Genomic DNA, 22,074 nt, shown 5'->3' with positions numbered 1-22,074 from the left:
CAAAGTTTCTACATTTTTAAAATTCTAAATAGCTATTGCGATGTTCATATTAATAAAACAAACAGTATTTACGTGTAAATTACCAATTCAAGTTGATATTATGCCTTTTTATATCTGCTATATCTATATAAATTATAATATTTGACATTGAAAGGGATTTCAAGTTTCATATATTAAATGAACAATGTATATGGTATAGCATTATATAAGAGTCATATATCGAATGGACAATGTCTGTGATACAATATATACACGATTCCTATATCGAAAGGACAATGTATATGGTATAGTACTATACAAGATTCATAAAAAGAGTGGACAATGTATGTGGTATAGCATTTAACAAGATTCATATATCGAATGGACAATGTCTTTGGTATAGTACTATATGAGTTCGATTATCGAATGAACACTGTATATGTTATATTACTATACGGTTTTCTTATATCGAATGGGCAATGTCTGTGGTACAGTAGTATACAAATTTTCTATATCGAATGGACAATGTGTATGTTGTAGTACTATTAAAGATTCAAACATCGAATGGACAATGTAAGTGGTATATTAAATTACAAGATTCATATATCGAATGGACATTGGTTGTGGTTTGCTACTATCTAAGATTCATATACCGAATGGACAACTTTTATGGCATAGTACAATACACGACTTATCGAATAGACAATGTCTGTGGTAAAGTACTGTACAATACTCATATATCGAATGTGCAATGTATATGATATAGTACTATACAAAATTCATGTATCGAATGGACAATGTGTATGATAAAATACTATATAAGATTCATATATCGAATGGACAATATCTCTGGTATTGTACTATATAAGATTCATAAATCGAATGGACAATGTCAATGGTTTAGTCCTAAATAATTTTCATTATCGAATTTACAATGCATATTGTATAGTACTATAAAAGATTCATTCATCGAATGTACAATGTCTGTAGTAATGTAATATACAAGACTTATATATCGAATGGTCAATGTTTGTAGTATATTAAACTACAAGAAATATATATGGAATAGATATCAACTATGGTATAATAGTATACAAGTTTCATATATCGAAAGGACAATATATGTGCTATAGTACTGTACAAGGTTCATATATCGAAAGGACAATAACTGTGCTATAGTACTGCACAAGATTAATATATCGAAAGGACAAGAACTGTATTATAGTACTATACAATATTCATATATCGAATATGTGTGTACGTAATTTGGATTTTTAACGTAGCTTTAACAGTTTGTCAGTCATATCGCTACAATGTCTGCAGTGTGGCAGTTTATAGTGATGTCTAGTACTGGGGTACTATACAAGATTTATATATTGAATGGGCAATGTATGTCGTAAAGTACGCTAAAACGATTCATCTATCGAATGGACAGTGTCTATGACAGAGTACTATACAAGATTTATACTTTGAATGGACAATGTCTGTCGTACAGTACTCTAAAACGATTCATATATCGAATGGACAGTGTTGGATATAATAATATGTAGGATTGATTATAAGTATAAACAATGGATTCAGCTAATTCATAATAATCATGGATTAAATGTAAGCTGTTTTGTAAAAACGAAGACGAAATGGGAATCAATGCAGCATGTTCTATAACATTGAAGGAAAGATTACAATGATTTCAGCCTGAGTCTGGATATTGTAAAGCTGTGCGCATATATGTGTATGTTAGAGACAGAGTGCGGGGAGGGGTGGAAAAGAGACCGAGAATACAATGAAAATAAATAGCTAGATATGGTTATGGTTTAAGATTAAAGGCTGTCTGCGTTAATATGTCAATGAAACAAAAAATTCGTCACTAACTTCTAGCAGGCATGACCTGTGTATTGACCTTTTAAGTTGCCTTACGTACCTTACCTGAGACGATCAAGTTACTAGTATATTGACAGAGAAAATGGATACTTTTAACTTCCTACTTTTGCATGACAAATAGCAAATGTTATCATCCTTTCATCTCAACAATTAAAATGTGATATAACATACCACTTAAAGAAAAAGTGAGTCAATGAACAAGCAGGGAAAATATATTCCTTTTAGAATGACACAGTAATAGGAAAATGACGATGAAAATAATTATTGGTTCTTTTTGTATTTTGCACTAATTAAATGATAACACAGGTTTGGGTTAAAAATACAAATCTGCATATGAAAAACAAGTTTGTTCCGAAAGATATTTCACTCGCGTCTCATCCGAGACAAAAATAAAGCAAAATCCTGAAAACTGATCGTTAGATTAGCAGAACATGCTTTCTTTATTCTCTGACTAAACAATAAGTTTCAGGAAATATGTACAGGAATAAAGATTAGAGCCGAAACATTGCGACAATGGCCTACATACTCTCTGTCACGAGAAGCAAGTGTGCCGGTCATGATGTGCGAGTTGGTTATATCTTTGATTTAATATTCACTGTCATGTACCAAAAGAAACATTACTGATTTGGCTAAAATAAAACTGGTAAGTAATTTAATCATTTCTTGATTATAAGAAGTACAACGAAATGTTGCGCCTGTTTTTGATGATAAATGATGATGTTACAGAAGAAAGGAGTCAAGGAGCCGAGGCCAAGAACAATAGCAATATCAATAATAATTAATCACAATAATAATAATAATAATAATAATAATAATAATGACAACGACATAATAGAGGACACAAAGTAGAATATTTTGATGCCAAAAATTCTTAAAATTATCATCGTAAAGGTTATTCTCGTGCTTCTTCCATCGCTTTTTTGTTTTCTCTGCTTTTCTTACTGATGTTACGGAAATTTCAAAATTATATTTTGTTATTTAGTTTTAATTAAAAAGATTAAATTGATATAACTGCATGCATGTATTTTAATTATGCCAAGTCGACTAAACTGCTCTCAAAAAAGCATCCACTCTTAAAAACACTTGCCTGTAAAGCCATACAACTTTTCAAATAAAACCATACACATATCTCACGCTAGCAACCGCACTAAACTGCAGGACTCAACAAAATACTGACATATAAAATATCGAACAAAAGCAAAATGTTAAAATTATAAATCACAATTGAGACACAATTTAAAATATTTATAAAAGACTGTGACATTACTTATACATGTTTTTATATTAATATTTCTCACCGTCATAATCGCTTCTAGTTTCTAAATTCTTATTCTGTTATATTTCAAAGCAAGAATCATGAGTACAATTATAATTTTGTGAACACTAATTTTGATACAGTTGGCAATTACAGTGGCGGTTCTTTCATTGGCTCTTGTTTTAAGTGTCACAATAATATAAAAATCATGACACCTGGGCTAGATTAGTGAGACATAAACTTTATAAAACTAATATAATCCTTACCAGTCATATAATTCATTCAAGTAAAATACTTTGTAGTGTGAATTTTTAGAGTCAAATGTAGTAAAAGTCCAATAAATTATCAAGCATTTTAAAAATGATGCTTCCAAATGAGGCTGGGGGTGGGAGCGGTGGAAAGGTTACACCTAACTGTGCATAAATAATTCAAATGTGCAAAGACGATAGTATTACAGTGCCACAGAATAAATGTATCTACAAAATTCTCGACTTTAAAACAGTTCTACCTTTTGGAAATGCTCAGATGAATGTGTCATGTGTGGTCATTCCAAGACTTTGTTAAATAATCAATTATAATTCATATTACCACTACCTTCTTGGCAAATTTAATCATTTAACATCCAGTGTCAATACATCAATATCCACAGTTTGAATGATATTGTTTATTAAATATATGATGCGTCCTCTTTACTTTTCTGATGAGTTTGTTTTGCTCCTTCCTAGTGCACGGCCTTTGTGTTACTTAAAAACAGGTTATAAAGCAGTAGCTCTATGGCTACTAGAATATTACTACATCTAAATACATTCTATTTTTTTTTAAATTCAGTTTAATGGATAAATTCTTCATATAAAATTAAAAGTAAAGGTCAAAGTATCGACCCTTGATAGACCACATTGAAGAGTCCCTTGAATTAAATACCTTCCACGGAACCTGCTATGACTATGATTCCAAGTGAAAAACCTAATGGGGTTTATCGTTTGAAGCGTTTTGTGTGTATTTAGAAAGAAATCCATGAATATTTGAAATGTGCAACCCATAATATACTACTATAAAATACTATGATAAATCGTACCTCTATGACAATAGCTTTTTACCATGAGGAAAGATACATCCATCAGGGTTATTTTGTGTTTGTATTAATAAGGTTCATATGTTTCTGCAATAGTGGTTTTTTATTTTATTTTTAAAATGTTACCATGGCAAAGACTTCCTTCTTAAAGAAAGATGGGTCAAGCCAACCGTCCATAGTAAGCATATTTGACCATATAGTCCAGAAAGGGATGATCAGAGGGCTTCAGAAAGAACTTGGTCTTTCTTGCAAGAATATTCTATAAATACACACATTTTGTGGAGGCTGCTTTTTTTTAAAAGTATGGTTGTCTTTGTCTCTCATACCAGGGCATATAAATGCGACCTCGATAACTTTAAGGGGACATTACAATCGTTGTACCAGACATGTACTGCATACGCGTTATAAAGTCAAGAAAGCGGAAGAGAAGAGAAGAGTTCCTACACAAAGAATTGCATCAGGTCTGACGATTATATGTAGACTGCTATATCCTAGTAATTGTTGACAGTTTTGCACAAAGGCACTTGGGTATCATTGATGCGACGAGCAAATGTAACAGTGTTGGCAAAGCTGAGATTACAAAGCGTTATCACACAGTTCAAGGACGATATTTTAAGAGTGAAGTTTTAGTCAGACATGTCGACAACTTAGAATTGTGAATGATGAGGATGGCATGGTGAGAAATATTACTAGGATACTTTAGAACATTCTAGTCGCTTTAGTTCAATAATGACAGATATTGGGATTAACACTTGTCTCAAGTATATAATGCTGGAAAGGGAGGCTGATCAAGATTATAACAGTTTGCGCAAATGAAGTTATCCTTAGGAAAAACAACTTGACGTTTTTCCACCCTTTACCTAATAATAACTTAGGATACAGTGGAAGTTATAATATTGTAGTATGGTCCGGCGGACGAAATTTCAGACTAGAGATCTCACCAGACTGTTTTCCCAGGAAAACAGAAAGAGGATTTTTTGCAGTTTTCCAGAGCCAGTGGAGAGACTCAGTCATATATATGACTGTATAAAATAGGATAGGTAGATATAGTCGTCAGTTGTGTAAGTCGGTCGAGTGAAATAATACTAATATTAATACAGAACTGACAGAAATACAAGTAATATTGCAAAGAAATGGTTGGAAACGGCCCATGAAGACAGTCAGTACATAACAGATCAAGGATCTCTCGTTATCAAACCTCGACTTTATCGAAAATTTGAATATTTAGTAACATTAAGTAGACCTAAGTCCTCTTGAACAAATTCAACGTGAAAAAGGCAGTGTCCCTGTGTCATTGAATGACATGGGGCAGTCAATGATGCTCAGCCTCAGATTGGAAAAGTAATATGGTCCTTTGTATGTCCGTGTGTGCAAAATGTAATTATAATTAATTATCATCACTGTGATGAAGATGACATCTGCTGCATTTGGGTGTGATTATGGCGTGAATGTAAGTTAGTGTTTGGACTGGTGTTTTGTGTAGGTATATTTTTCTATAATGACCTGTTGTTTTATCATTTATGTCTATGTAGTGGCGTGCCATTCTTTAACCAGAGGTAGCCCGTGTTTTCTGGAATCATATGTCGTGTAATGAAACCAGCCATGAAACTAAACAGTATATTGCTAAAAGAAACGTTAATATTTAAATGCAAAGCTAGTTTAGAGCGAAATATATTTAAAGTTATATTATAATTACAGTTATTTCCTGAATAAACATATATGGTGGAAGATTATGTGGTCTTGCTTGTTTTCTTCGGATCTTGATTTGTTTCGCACATAAAGGTAGCGTCATAGTTTGTGAGATGAACAATGTGGGCGACCCTCCCATTTGGCAATCCAACAGTAGGCAATCTAAAGTCAGCAACAGGCATCGGAGCCAAGTCGTCATTTGACGCGTTACGTTAAAGTGGGAGTATTGGATGTTACATGCTCCTTATAGTGGGAACATTTGATGTTACATGCTCCTTACAGTGGGAGCATTGGATGTTACATGCTCCTTATAGTGGGAGCATTGGATGTTACATGCTCCTTAAAGTGGGATCATTTGATGTTACATGCCCCTTTGGGGAGAAATCGCTAACATTATGGAGCTCCAGACGTAAAAAGCTGCAGGGTTTGCCTCAATGTATTACCTGTTAATAAACCTCGATGACAACACTGGGGTAGGAAATTAATAATAAAATTGTGTCCACTTACTATTTGTATCAAGTTTAATTTCAGAAAGTATACCCAAAATGGCTATTTCCGGAGAATAAAAGTACTTTCTAAAAGTAACCACGGTTCTCACAGCTCATACTCAATCAATACATATCGGTGCCGTAACAATGAGTTTTTTTAAATTGTCACAACAGAACCTGGAAGGGATCCTACTATCTCTCCATATTCATACATTTACATCTCTTATATATGGCGGCTCAGACAAGCTACAATTTTGACGTCACTAGTATATTATTACGTGTGCTCACGCAATCTTTCGGTTTTGTGTTTTTTTCACTGAAAGTAAAGGATCATTGGTTTTCACACCGGCATGTTATGCAACACATACGCTTAAATATGAATGTAGGATAATCATTTGTACATACAAATGTATACATAAAACTTTTCGCATTCATAGTTTCTGTATGAACTGTATTTTGCGACATTAAAAAGTAAATATAAGTAGCTATCGAAAATGCGACACAACTGGCTTTTCTTTCAAATATCTACGTTTATAAATAAGATGTTCTGCTATCAGTAAATTTGTTAGATTACCAGACTGGGTTCTCTACTTCATTTCCTATATACGTATTTCTTTTTTTTTATTATAGAAAACTAAGTTATTGGTGTGAATGCACTTACTCTTGGTCTATTGCTAATGTCATACAGAAGTTACTACGATATGTGACAAAACCAGAACAGATGGTCTTTTGTTACAGCATATATCGTACGCAGACCAAAGATCATTTAGTGACATATTTACTATTTTAAGTAAAGTGTTCGTAGCCAATATCCTATGTAGACGTTCAGTTGCATCCGTTTAAGATTTTTGGCCCATTGTGGCTTTGTAAGGAAGTATACAAATCTGGGGCCTATCTTTATTTTCCGTGTTACTGAACTGATCATTCCATTTTTAAAATAAGTTCGTTTTACATCTTATTTTAAAACCAGTTTTATATATGAAGATTTACAGCCTTCTATTTAAATGATGATGTGTGGTTAATACTTATAAAACGTTGCTGTCAGCTACAATCACAATCGTAGTTAAATGTATTTTTATAATAGAGTAGAATCGTTAGTATGCCTTGAAATTTTTGCAAGCTGGTGCTGAAGAAGAAGCTGCCTTGAATTTGTCAAAACATATCAAAGACCCGTCTTTTTTAATAAAATCTTTTACATAGATAACACCTATCCAAAATCATATATTTTTAAAAACATTCATACCTACTATGTTTATGCTAGGATTCATCCGTAAAGATGGCTACACGCATATCCATGTGAATGAACCTGAAGTAATGTAAACTGTCCAAAATTATTAAGAACCTTTCTTACGGACTGAACTTAATCTGACCCAAATAAGCCGAAATGATCAATATTCTGCACTGAGATTTCTAAGAGTTGTTTCCATTTAGTAAGAGAGTTGTAAGGGATGTTTCCATTTAGTAAGAGAGTTGTAAGGGATGTTTCCATTTAGTAAGAGAGTTGTAAGGGATGTTTCCATTCAGTGTTCCAATACAACATTCTCTTAATTCATGTAAGCTTTAAAGGATCTGCAAATTAAAATTTAGACCTCACTCATAATATTATTTCATTAAAATGTTTCGTTTTACTTTGTCTTTGCTCCGTTCCATAGAAACATGTTCCAAGTTCTACTGAGTTCAATCCGTATATATTCTGATGGGATTGGTAAAGTTAAATAAAGATGGGAGACTTTTGTTTTCGCAAGACGTTGTATCACTGCTGTCTTTCCAAGAGGTTTTTAATAAAACATTTATTCCATAGTAAAATTTCATTCTCGATTTCTTGACTTTTGCGGGATAGTTAAATATTTTCATATTCTTCTAATGTCGATAATTTATCCATAGCATTGTGACAAGGTGTTGATAATTTCCCATTGCAGTGTGACAATGTATTGATAATTTCTCCATAGCATTGTGACAATATGTTGATAATTTCTCCATAGCATTGTGACAATGTGTTGAGAATTTCTCCCTAGCATTGTGACAATGTGTTGAGAATTTCTCCATAACATTGTGACAATGTGTTGAGAATTTCTCCCTAGCATTGTGACAATGTGTTGAGAATTTCTCCATAACATTGTGACAATGTGTTGAGAATTCCTCCATAGCATTGTGAAAATGTGTTGAGAATGTCTTCATAGCATTGTGACAATGTGTCGATAATTTATCCATAGCATTGTGACAATGTGTCGAGAATTTCTCCCTAGCATTGTGACAATGTGTTGAGAATTTCTCCCTAGCATTGTGACAATGTGTTGAGAATTTCTCCCTAGCATTGTGACAATGTGTTGATAATTTCTCCATAGCATTGTGACAATGTGTTGAGAATTTCTCCATAACATTGTGAAAATGTGTTGAGAATTTCTCCATAGCATTGTGACAATGTGTTGAGAATTTCTCCCTAGCATTGTGACAATGTGTTGATAATTTCTCCCTAGCATTGTTACAATGTGTTGATAATTTCTCCTTAGCATTGTGACAATGTGTTGAGAATTTCTCGATAATATTGTGAAAATGTATTGAGAATTTCTCCATAGCATTGTGACAATGTGTTGATAATTTCTCCATAGCATTGTGACAATGTGCTGATAATTTCTCCATAGCATTGTGACAATGTGTCGATAATTTCTCCCTAGCATTGTTACAATGTGTTGAGAATTTCTCCATAACATTGTGACAATGTGTTGAGAATTCCTCCATAGCATCGTGACAATGTGTTGATAATTATTTCTCCATAGCATTGTGAGAATGTGTTGAGAATATCTCCATAGCAATGTGACAATGTGTTGAGAATTTCTCCATAGCATTGTGAAAATGTGTTGAGAATTTCTCCATAGCATTAAGACAATGTGTTGAGAATTTTTACATACCATTGTGACATTGTGTTGATAATTTCTCCAAAGCAGTTTGACAATGTGTTGATAATTTCTCCATAGCATTGTGACAATGTGTTGATAATTTCTCCATAGCATTGTGACAATGTCTTGATATTATCTTCATAGCATTGTGACAATGTGTTGATAATTTCTCCATAGCAATGTGACAATGTGTTGATAATTTATCCATAACAGTTTGACAATATGTTGAGAATTTCTCCATAGCATTGGGACAATGTGTTGATAATTTCTCCATAGCATTGTGACAATGTCTTGAGAATTTCTACATAGCATTGTGAGAATGTGTTAATAATTTCTCCACAGCATTGTGACAATGTGTTGATAATTTATCCATAGCATTGTGACAATGTGTTGATAATTTCTCCATAGCATTGTGGCAATGTGTTGATAATTTCTTCTTAGCATTGTGACAATGTGTTGATAATTTCTCCATAGCATCGTGGCAATGTGTTGATAATTTCTTCTTAGCATTGTGACAATGTTAGTATGTCATCGTCATCACATAATAACCAAATACAGGTCATCAATGAAGCACACTTTTATATCCCGACGTTTCAATTACATTGTGAAAGTTTATTACGACTCTACTGTCTTACATTATGTAATAGAAAAGAGCGAAAACCTACAAATTTTATCAAATTCGACAAATATTTTTTTTCTAGAGAATAAAACGTGAAAATGTAAAAAGCAGTATTCAGAATTAAATCCTAAATAGTAACAACATGTACATCGACAGTCCTAAATAAGAAAGTTCTAATTAATTTCAGTGCTGAGGTGTTGATGTGCCTGTAGTAGCCTGTGAAATGGTATAGTGACAACAGACCTTTGATGAATCACAATAATATAATCCAAAATGTTCTTGTTTGAATTCACTTATAATTCTAAATTAATGTCTCTGCCGAAAGAATAGTATTGTATACCAAATCAAATGTTGAACAAAATAGCAAGACTGTATCTGCTTAAAGATATTAGGCAAGAATAAATAATGTTTAGATAAACAAGATTATAAAACCCTCTACTTGACCCCAGGTCACAATTAGCATTTTATATTTCTGTATTTCGACTTAATGGAATTATCCATTCTAGAGCAATCTGTTACTAAAGTTCGAATACAGAATGTAGTAAACATCAGGTAGGCTAGGTATTTTTGTTCGGAATTTCAAAAACTATGACCCAGACCACATTTTTTTAATAAACTTATATTGGTAATGAAACTAATATTTAACCGACAATCAAAAAGAAAACACTTGCTATGTATAATTTGTTTACCAAAGATAAAAGTCGTTGGAGCATGAACTTTTTTTGGGACAAGGTCAAGTCCAAAATACAATTATACATACTCGTGGAGAAAAACTAACAAATACAAATTAAATATAGATAACAAGATACAAAACATCTCCTGCATGATATAGTGTTACATCGTTAAATGCATTTTCCATATTAACTTCGTTAATTCCAGTTAGCACATTTGGTGTGCTAAACGGGGTTGCATTACAGGAATAAGATGCGCTGCTATTAAGATTTTAACTCCAAAGCTCATGTTTTATTTGTATGTTTCATAACGAGATTTACTGTCCAATAATTTATATTTACATAATTTAAAAAGATGAAGAGGGGTTATGGAGATGGCGTACATCCTCCCTCGCCACGCATGAGAAATGGGTATGCACCTTTTTTCAGTATGAGTTATTAACACGGGTTTGGGGTTTCTAGGTAGCTGAATTAATGATGTAAATGCGTTTTTTTTAGTTCTATTTATTCTCTAGACTTAACTTGGTAAATTTTTTAGTTAGTTTTATGGCCAGTGGCCTAACGTTTTGAGCACACTTGTTATTGATCATGGGAGTCATTTTAATGTCTTGTCGCCTAGGTTTTAAATCAAATTTGGATTGAATTAGTAAGATTTTGGAAAAACTGTTTACTTAAGGTTCTAAGTAAAATTCGGATAACCAGTTCAGACATTATTACAAGTTTGATGACCACTGGCCTAGCATAGCGAGTAAAATTATTATCACCTCTGGACTCGCATTGTGAATACAATTTTGATAACCACTGACCTAGCATAGTAAGTAAAATTATTATGACATCTGGACTCGCATTGTGAATAAAATTTTGATAGCCACTGACCTAGCATAGTGAGTAAAATTATTATCACCTCTGGACTCTCATTGTGAATAAAATTTTGATAACCACTGACCTAGTATTGCAAGTAATATTTTGATGGCCACTATTCTAATTTGATTTAATGTAATTGTTTGTAAGTTTTAAAACCTAAATCTTTTTATTTGCATTCAATGTCAAAGTAATGTAAACTTGTTTACTCGGAATTTGATATTTTCCAGAAAATTCAGTTTAACCTGAATCGTTTCATAAATACCTAATAATAGAAACACTGTTTAAATTTCTTAGTTCCTGACCTTGATTCAGAAATCACTGAGACAAGTAAACAACTTTCTATCTTTATATTATTCTAGAGTAAAGTGATTGGTTTTTAGCAAGGTGATACAAGGAGTACATGATTTTTTACATGTAAACAGCCTCTGTTTCGCAATTCTGGATTGTGTTTAATTGCGCAGTAGTTAGTTTTAATAGTGATGCTTAAAGAGATATTTCTCAGTTTGGGCTTTTACTTTACAGTGGAAAGTGTCTGTTTGTGACCAGTTTTAGGTTACATTTTAAATTTTATTCAAATTATTTGGATTCTAAATTATGATTCTTTTTCCTGGAAATATTTCAGTGCTCATTCAGAATTCTTGGACGAAGACATTTATTTAAATTTTATTCGGACATTCAAACACCGAAATATTGTCTATGGAATTACAAGGAACTCTAAACGCCACAACAGCACAATACTGACTAGAGTATACTCAAATTGCATTAGAACATTTTATTACTAGGAGTGTAAATTGTGGATTATTCTTGGATTATTTTTGGATTTGATTTTTAAAAAACGTCAGTTCTTTTTTTTTTCATTTTTACAGTATTTTTCCTGGAAAATAATTATATGTTAAATTTTCAAAGCTTGTTGTTTTCACTCTTTCTTTTGTTACTGTTTATTAAAGCCTAAACAAGTAACATAAGAACTAGCATTGCATTGTGAGTAAACTTTTGATGAGTTTGGCCAAGCATTGTATGTAAGAGTTTGATGATCAGTTGCCTAGCATTTTGAGTAAAATGTTGAAGACACTGGCCTAGCATTGTGAGTCCAAATTTAATGACCACTGTCCTAGCATTGTGAATAACATTTTGATTCCGGTAACCTAAGGTTTTGCATCAATTTTGATGTTCGTGGATGAATGCTTTCATAAGACTACATGATATGAGGCAAACCGTTGTTCACAAATGTTAGAGTGACAGTGCATTTTGTTATTAAACATTATTGTGAGGGTGATTTTTAAAATAAAATTTTGAATATTACTTGCATAAGGCGTTGAAAAGCTTGCGGGTATTAGTGACTGATAGTTGTGAACAGCACAGAGGGGAAGATGGGTTTAGTGTAGTGACTGATAGTCGTGTACAGCACAAAGGGGAAGATGGGTTTAGTGTAGTGACTGATAGTTGTCTACAGCACAAAGGGGAAGATGGGTTTAGTGTAGTGACTGATAGTTGTCTACAGCACAAAGGGGAAGATGGGTTTAGTGTAGTGACTGATAGTTGTCTACAGCACAAAGGGGAAGATGGGTTTAGTGTAGTGACTGATAGTTGTGTACAGCACAGAGGGCAAGATGTGTTTAGTGTAGTGACTGATAGTTGTGTACAGCACAGAGGGGAAGATGGGTTTAGTGTAGTGACTGATAGTTGTGTACAACACAGAGGGGAAGATGGGTTTAGTGGAGTTGTGTCTACAGCACAGAGGGGAAGGTGGGTTTAGTGTAGTGACTGATAGCTGTCTACAGCACAGAGGGGAAGATGGGTTTAGTGTAGTGACTCATAGTTGTCAACAGCACAGAGGGGAAGATGGGTTTAGTGGCTTTCTTATTTATATAATATTTTGAGTGTTCTTTACCGAGTATGTGTCATACAACTTTGGTGTTAGGGGGCCATCGCTTTCTCATGTAATTCGTATAGATACAATAAGGCACGAACAAACAATAGTAAAGATTTAAAAACAACAACTGAGAAATGTTGGGTGATAAAGCAATGAAGCATAGTAAAACAAAGATATAAACAATTTCAGAATTTCAGAAAATGAGGTCAAAAATGAAACAATTTAGGTTCATAAGAATAATTTTAGTAAAAATCTGCATTGCAGTAATTATCTGATCTAATTCGTCAAAATTCAAACATAAAGATTATTGATGCTAGTGATAATTTGTTTGATATATACATCACACATCTCTCTCTCTCTCTCTCTCTCTCTCTCTCTCTCCATGGCGCTGAAAAAATAACCTAAATCAATAAATCAATTTTGAGGCTCATATGTCAATTGTTTAAATGAACAATCTAAAGGCGTAAGTGCAAATAGTAAAACAGGAAGTAATAACCAGGCATTGTTTCAAATAGAATCAAGACGGGCATGTATATATTGTTACTTCATTTGGGTATACATTGTTCTACATATGTAAACAAAATAGCAAATTAAAATCATTTTACAAAAGCTAGGAAAGTAAGAAATCTTCTTTGAAAATGGTCTAAAAATGCTACTCACACCATTTGCTAAACTTACAATTATAAAACAAAATAATACGGTGACATCTCACCGAACGTTAACAATCAAAAAACACAGTCACAACACACCCAGCTTTAACCAATCGCAATAACAGTCACAACACACACAACTTTAACCAATCAAAATAACACCGTTACATCTCACCCAACTTTAACCAATCAAACTAACAGTCACAACTCACCCAACTTTAACCAAACAAAATAACACCGTCACAACTCATCCAACTTTAACCAATCCTGTCTCATAGTTCATTTAAAGAGATATACATTTGTTTGGAGTGGGACGAGATTGAATTAAACGAAAAATCTATTTTGCCTTTAAATTTATTTGGCTTCTTCTGAGCCTAAACAAAACACAATATATTAGAAACTTTTGCTTTAGACGTGAAAAAAATGTATGTCTGTTAACGAAAGTCGCATCGGCTAAAGCATATTGGTCATATAATAAATGATACAAACACAAATGTTGGCGACTCGGTTTCGCGATAGTATGATATATATATATATATATATATATATATATATATATATATATATATATATATATATATATATATATATATATAATCAATAAACACGCTAATTTACGTATATTTTACTATTTTGCAAGTATTTGTACAGAATACATTTGTCTGATGATTAGATGTATTTTATGGTTTACAAAATATATGGTACATAGACAAATGCATACAATTTTGACACATTTGAAGATACGAGTTACTTTGCTTTCATTTTAGAACTGCCATTAATTTTTTAGGTTAACGATATAGAAAATGATGTGTCATATCATCATATAGCGAGATAGAAATGTGAACATCATTGCAACATATAACGAGATAGAAATGAATGTATTGTTACAACATATAGAGATATAAACTGAATATATATTTGCGTCATAGTCTCCCTACCTCTATCTCACTTTGAAAGCTTCAGACATATGGATGTGAGATGGATATACCTAATATAGAGTAGCCCATCTGCAAATCCACGGCTCTCTTTTGGTAGTCCGCGATCATACAAAAAGTCAATTTTATCATTAAAGTATTATTGACAGTATAGTATATTATAGTATAGTATAGTATAGTATAGTATACTATAGTATAGTATAGTATAGTATAGTATAGTATAGTATAGTATAGTATAGCATAGTATAGTATAGTATAGTATAGCATAGCATAGCACAGCACAGCACAGTACAGTATAGTATAGTATAGTATAGCATAGCATAGTATAGTATAGTATAGTATAGTATAGTATAGTATAGTATAGTATAGTATAGTATAGTATAGTATAGTATTGCATAGTATTGCATAGTATAGCATAGTATAGTATAGTATAGCATAGGATATTATAGCATAACATCGTATATTATAGTATCAAATAGCATAACATTGCATCACATAGCATAGCATAGCAGTACAGTACAGCACAGCACAGAACAGCACAGTATGTATAGAGAGAGAGAGAGAGAGAGAGAGAGAGATGGTGAGTATATTTAATTTGTTAACTATTAAATAAAATAAGGGACTTCACATGTTGTCACTGCAACACGTCGGTGGTGATAAAATATGTCGTTCTCCCTCTTAATTCATGTAATATTGACTAATGCAATGAATATTGCAGGTTTGTCGATTTCATATGCGTACTTGAGCTCATCCCGATATGAATATCATCCATGTAGCTTTGTACATTAGTTGTCTTATACAAGGGAGTGCTCTTACCGGAAAGGAAAAAGGTACATGTGTGTTAGTCGAATAGTTGTCTAAAAACAAACATGCATGCAATTTTTTGTATTTCCTACTGCATTTGAAGAACGTCAATTTGTATTCACGACTGTTTACAGGTGACTTTAAATATCTCCCTTCTTCTGAATTCCTTTTCCATCCATTTACCTTCTCCTAAACCATTTCGTCTTTGTGTGGTCGTCTTTCTTTCTTTTTTTTCTTACAAACAAGAAGGCATAAATAATAATAGCTAATTAAATTTCATGATAAGAATAATTTCAAAATTTCACCTATGTTTAATCATATATAATTATAATATTAATAGTAATATCTAATTGTCTTCTGTTATGTATATTTAATTTGTACCGTGTTGGACCTTTGTCCGTAATTGTGCGTTTGGCCTAAATGACTAATGTAAATCTGTTAAAAGCATGTTTAATTGGATCTGAGTTCAAGATGATGGTTTTACTCTTGCAAATTCTATTGTCTACCTTACAATTGCCATAATGTGTACTGAATTTGTTTACTAGTTTAGTATTTTCTGCAAGAATTTGTTGACAATATTGCATTATATTTTGTTCTTCAGACAGGTCTTATATCATATGCGCCATAGATCAAGTGGAGATGTATAAAAAGGGTTTGGGGAAAACAATTATTCGTTCCTATTTTAATATGTGTTTGGCGTCCCTTTTAGTTGTGTTTACCTATAAGTTTTGAGGAAAATTTTATTTAAATTATTTATTGGAATTACAAAGTGGCATTTTTGACTGAAATAATATTTTGGGATTAATATGTATTCGTTACTTTAACAGAAAAAGCAAGAAAACGTTCTGTATTAGTTAAATAATCAGTACACAACTTCAAGGAATCATCCCCATTTTTATTTTACATCTTGTTGTAACTGTCATTGAGATATGATGCATTTTTAATTTGGGGGAAGGCTTAAAAGAAAAAGGCAAGTTAAAGTTTCTTGTCAGCTGGTCAAGCTATCGTTTGGAACAAATTATCAAGGCCTGTTTTATTAAAAACTTCTTTTTGGTTCATCTCTACTTTCAAATGCAGAATGCTCCTCCAGAAGCGAAACAGATGCTGGAGGTTACTTTCAATTGAAGGGAGGCAATGTTCGTTTCGATTGCGTTAAAAGGATTAAAGTCAGCAAAGGATTCCGTGTTAAGATGTTTATTATGTCGTCAACGAGTAATTTTGAAGTTGAAGTAAGTTTCAGTAGCTTTTGGAATAACATTATGCACATTGTAACATACTGAAACATAAAAGACAAAATGAGCCGGAAAAACGAGTTTCTTGATTGTGCTAATATTGTTTCCACAATTCTCAGACGTGCACCAAAACCACAATATTAAATATAAATAAGTTTATTGACATAGGCACATACTTAAGCATACAAGCAGTGCCATATGCAAAAACACTTAAAAGAAAACATATCAAAAGACAACATAATTTAAATCTTCACACTGGCCACAAATGTGAACACTGACCGACACATTCATACATACTTGCATACTGACATAAAGGCAGATAGATAGATAGATAGATAGATAGATAGATAGATAGATAGATAGATAGATAGATAAATAGATATATAGATAGATTGATTGATAGACAGACAGACCTATAAATAGATAGATGGACTGACATACAGACATACAGATAGATAGATTGATATATATATATATATATATATATATATATAGAAAGATGAATGGATGGATGGATAGATAGATAGATAGATAGATAGATAGATAGACAGACAGACAGACCTATAGATAGATAGATAGATGGACTGACATGCAGACAGATAGATAGATAGATTGATAAATAGATAGATATACAGACAGACAGATGGATGGATGGATGGATGGATGGATAGTTAGATATTAGACAGATAGATAGACAGACAGATAGCATACGTATGGCTCGGTCTTTGCGGTATATTTGTCAGACATTCTTAGACTTAATCGGAATTTTCGTACAATATTCCATTTGTACGTCATGTTATTGTTATAATTTGGACTAAGGGAAGGGCAGTTTTTAAATTATGTTTTTGAATATGATAACATGTTATCTTATGACCTTTTATCTACAGGTTGTGGAATGTGCTGACCGCACGACATCTTCAATTCGAGCATTAAATCGTAACCTTGAAACGTATGAAAGTAAGCAAAATGAAATCGAAGTGAGGATAGATGCCAACTCGACTCGTCTAGACATACAGTGGTGGAGAGGTATATATATATATATATATATATATATATATATATATATATATATATATATATATATATATATATATATATATATATATATAAGTGTGTGTGTGTGTGTGTGTGTCCGCGCGCGTGTGTATGTGTGTGTTTATGCACCCCATAGTGGCCCAGGATAGCCAAATGTTTAATACCATCTCATTTCTGTTCGCTAGTGTTAGAGTCTTGAGCTCGGACAAAGTGGGTTTGTGATGAATCTCGCCAGTTGCTTTCTGTTGGTTTGGGTTGTTCTTACAGTGGTTTGGGTTGTTCTTACAGTGGTTTTTCAGAGGTTTTATTCCACCATGTACAGCCTATCATAAACTGAAAAATGGCCGTTAACCCAAAACATCAATTCATGAAATTGATTTTTTCTCTGTAAACATATTTTCTAACAAGAGACAACGTAAAAGATACTAAAAGAAGATAAGAACAGTCTATACCTAATTTCGGCAAATATCATCAACAAATAATCAATAACTCACAGATATATCACAATGTAATGCTCCGCATCCCCACCGAACCCAACATTCCCATTATTTATTAATAACACCTCCCCATGTTCTACTAAGTGTGTAAGTTCCTTTCGTTATTCAGGAGTGTTAAAATATAAAACCGTGATTCTTTTGTAATACACTTGTACCATGAAAGAAAACAATTTAAATGCAATTTGGCTTTCTCCCTCGCTCCATTTTACACCTGTATCATGTCCGAAAACGGCGACAGTTGTTGCCATCATTTATTTCTACGAATGACGTCAACGTTTAGAATGATTTTATAAAGACTGAATAGCTGGTAATAGGATTGGAAAACATCAAATAAACGGCACTTTCAAAAATGTTATCGATACAAGATTCAGTTTTATTGTTTAATCTATAATATGTGCTCTTTATAACATCAAAATATATTAAAGGGGAAAAACGTTGCCGTTCGTCTCATTTATCAGTATAATGAGCGCACAAAGAGTTATTTACGCTTGAGATATCCTGTTCATCAATGCACATCTGTTGTGAAAATACAGTGCGTGAACTTTTCATGGCACGTGGTCACACAACAGCGTAGTCTAAGCCAAGTGTTGGACAGAACTTTTTACTAACTTTAGCGCTCCCGTATTGTTCCCACATATGTTAATTTACACATTTTGTTCTTCAAAATGCATGCAAAATTTACTCATGGCAAATTCTCACCATGTATATACTTTAAATGAATTTAATTATATGTAATACAAGTCTTATTTTTTCAAAAATGGAATTATCTGTATCATTCGATGTCTCTAAAAAATTATGCAAATTGCTATATTTCAACTGATATTATACATGATTATATATATATATATATATATATATATATATATATATATATATATATATATATATATATATATATAATCTTCATTTTTTTCATCGATTATTGTTACAATCGTTGCATTAACTTAAAGAAGTAGAAAAACCATTTATTATTTATTTATAATTGATATGTTTTGACTTATTGAATCTTAAGATAGTGTTCAATAATGTAGTGTATATTTTGATGCTTGCAACAACAACAAAAATAAACTGACGTCGCTGGATGTACAAGAAGTGGAGAACTTACTGGTTCAAACAAGAATGACAGGTAATATAAATATTACAAAATATCGAATTGAGAGAAGAACCCCAGACAATTATATTTAAGGTAGGAGATCGTCTTTACCTTTACATATTCAAAACATTATTATATTTTTGGATGATCTAGTTTGTGGAGGGTCGCTAGATGGAAACTCTGGGAAACTGATTGGTCCAGAGCATGCTTCCGGATATCCGGAAAACCAAACCTGCGTCTGGAACATCACGGTTCTGAACGGGTACATGCTGTTACTCAACCTAAATATTGAAGGTTATAACGACTCCACTAATTGTTCGTTTGACTACATTCAGGTATATTATTACTATTTCTTGGTTTATTTTTTTTCCGAAATGTACCTGGTCTCGATGTCATGATATTTTCTCATGTCGAAACTTAGACATATTCTTGGGCCAATTCTAAACATTTACCAATCAAGCAATATAATTTGGTGCTGAGTCTTAGTTTACGAATGAGATCGAGGCCATGTTTAAACTTCTGTGGATTGTATTATTTCAGTCATTTTATTTTATTTACTGGAACATATTAACTAGAAAGCAAACATGACGACAACCACAAAAGCAGAATGACAACAAGAACAAACCTCTATAGTTAGCAGGGCAGAGACAGGATTTGTGGAAACTAGGAATAATTCTTCAGAAGGCCCTATGAATTCCAAAAATCATTTCTCTTCAACGTTGGGTTACCAGACGATTGTGGACCGCCAGAATTCTGTCCTAGTTGTCCTACTGTTGTCCTACCCTGTCCGCGGCCCTGATAGTAAGACAGGTGAAGACATCACGGTTTGAATGATACTAGTCGTGAACTCGTCCTTAGATTCTTAAATAATAATATCTTATATTTTCATGCGTGAAATAGGATTACAAAAGCGGCAGACTGGAGTTATTTTATTGAATGTGCGGGCGAAGATAAGTTCCAGTTTCCGATTGGTTAAGTGCCATTGATGACATAAGGGTGGATTGAAGTAAAAATAAATCAATACATTAAGTCAGACGATGTTGTGGCTAGTTCGACCACATCCACGAAGATTCGATCAAATCTATAGATTCATGCTCCTACACATAAAGGATTCATTTAATATTATGGTGTGATTTTAGTTTGAATCTATTAATTCATTCATGAAAGAAAGACTAACGTAATAATCAGACCAAACGTGTACAGATGAGATAAATTTTGCTGGTTAAACGACAACACTCTTTGACATATATTGCATATATTATATACACAATGTGTACATTTTATAAATATCAACAAAATCTGACCGAATTATTTGTCTCATCAGCTCCACCTCACCTAAACTGCTGGGCTACGCCACTGAAAAGAATGTCCAAACAAAAGGCAGAGTAGATGGCAGCAATAAGTTTTTGAATGGCATATGCATGCGTTTCGTACCCAAATTTGCTGACTTACCTTTAGGAATACATAGTCGGAAGCTTTTTGTTATTAATGTCATACACAACATTTTTCAAACAGGCATATTTTTAATAAATCGCATTAATGTGTCAAGTCGAATATCCTGAAGTGTATATAAATTTAGTAGCGTCTGTTTAAATCTTCTCAACGTCTCTAATACATGCTTTCTGTCAGATGCAGCCTTATATAGCAAACACGAAGACAGTCATACCTGCTCTAAAAGTTAAGAGTATTGGACAATCACTGTTATTAAACAGACAAGTTTTGAAAAGACGAGCTCCAAAAGTAAATGACGAACTAATGACTGTTTATTATATGAAATAACATCTTCAGAGGACAGATGCATGTCCATTTGGTTTGTGTTGACATGAAATAACATCTTCAGATGAGAGATGCATGTCCGTGTGGTGGATGTTGATATGAAATAACATCTTCAGAGGACAGATGCATTTCCTTGTGGTGGATGGTGATATGAAATACCATCTTCAGAGGACATATGCATGTCCGTGTGGTGGATGGTGATATGAAATAACATCTTCAGAGGACATATGCATGTCCGTGTGGTGGATGTTGATATGAAATAACATCTTCAGAGGACAGATGCATGTCCGTGTGGTGGATGGTAATATGAAATACCATCTTCAGAGGACATATGCATGTCCGTGTGGTGGATGGTGATATGAAATAACATCTTCAGAGGACATATGCATGTCCCTGTGGTGGATGGTGACATGAAATAACATCTTCAGAGGACAGATGCATCTCCTTGTGGTGGATGTTAACATGAAATAACATCTTCAGAGGACAGATGCATCTCCTTGTGGTGGATGTTAACATGAAATAACATCTTCAGAGGACAGATGCATGTCTTTGTGGTGGATGTTAACATGAAATGACATCTTCAGAGGACAGATGCATGTCCTTGTGGTGGATGTTAACATGAAATAACATCTTCAGAGGACAGATGCATGCCAGTGTGGTGGATGTTGACATGAAATAACATCTTAAGAGGACAGATGCATGTCCGTGTGGTGGATGTTAACATATTTGATTGCACACTTTGTTGTGTAGGAAATATGCTATAT

General features: G+C 33.0%; 1 protein-coding gene across 3 annotated transcripts in view; it reads left to right on the top strand.

Annotated features, from left to right (window-relative positions):
• Positions 1-22,074, top strand: part of LOC149781626 (uncharacterized) — a 43,530-nt gene that overhangs the window by 1,073 nt on the left and 20,383 nt on the right. The window contains exons 1-5 of one of the 3 annotated variants that reach the window (XM_089935680.1): positions 2,396-2,503; positions 15,592-15,703; positions 16,755-16,906; positions 17,797-17,935; positions 19,688-19,869. In XM_089935680.1, the coding sequence (XP_089791806.1) occupies positions 15,631-15,703; positions 16,755-16,906; positions 17,797-17,935; positions 19,688-19,869 (546 nt within the window). In that variant the 5' untranslated portion in view covers positions 2,396-2,503; positions 15,592-15,630. Of the gene's footprint in view, positions 1-2,395; positions 2,504-15,591; positions 15,704-16,754; positions 16,907-17,796; positions 17,936-19,687; positions 19,870-22,074 lie in introns of those variants that run through there. The other 2 variants (XM_089935681.1, XM_089935682.1) reach the window with 2 other exon arrangements.

The sequence above is a fragment of the Sinohyriopsis cumingii genome, chromosome 15 (genome assembly GCF_028554795.1).
Source record: "Sinohyriopsis cumingii isolate HCF-2022 chromosome 15, ASM2855479v2, whole genome shotgun sequence".
Classification (NCBI taxonomy): domain Eukaryota; kingdom Metazoa; phylum Mollusca; class Bivalvia; order Unionida; family Unionidae; genus Sinohyriopsis; species Sinohyriopsis cumingii.
The sequence above is the reverse complement of the archived record's forward strand: the minus strand, read 5'-3'. Positions and strand labels throughout refer to the sequence as shown.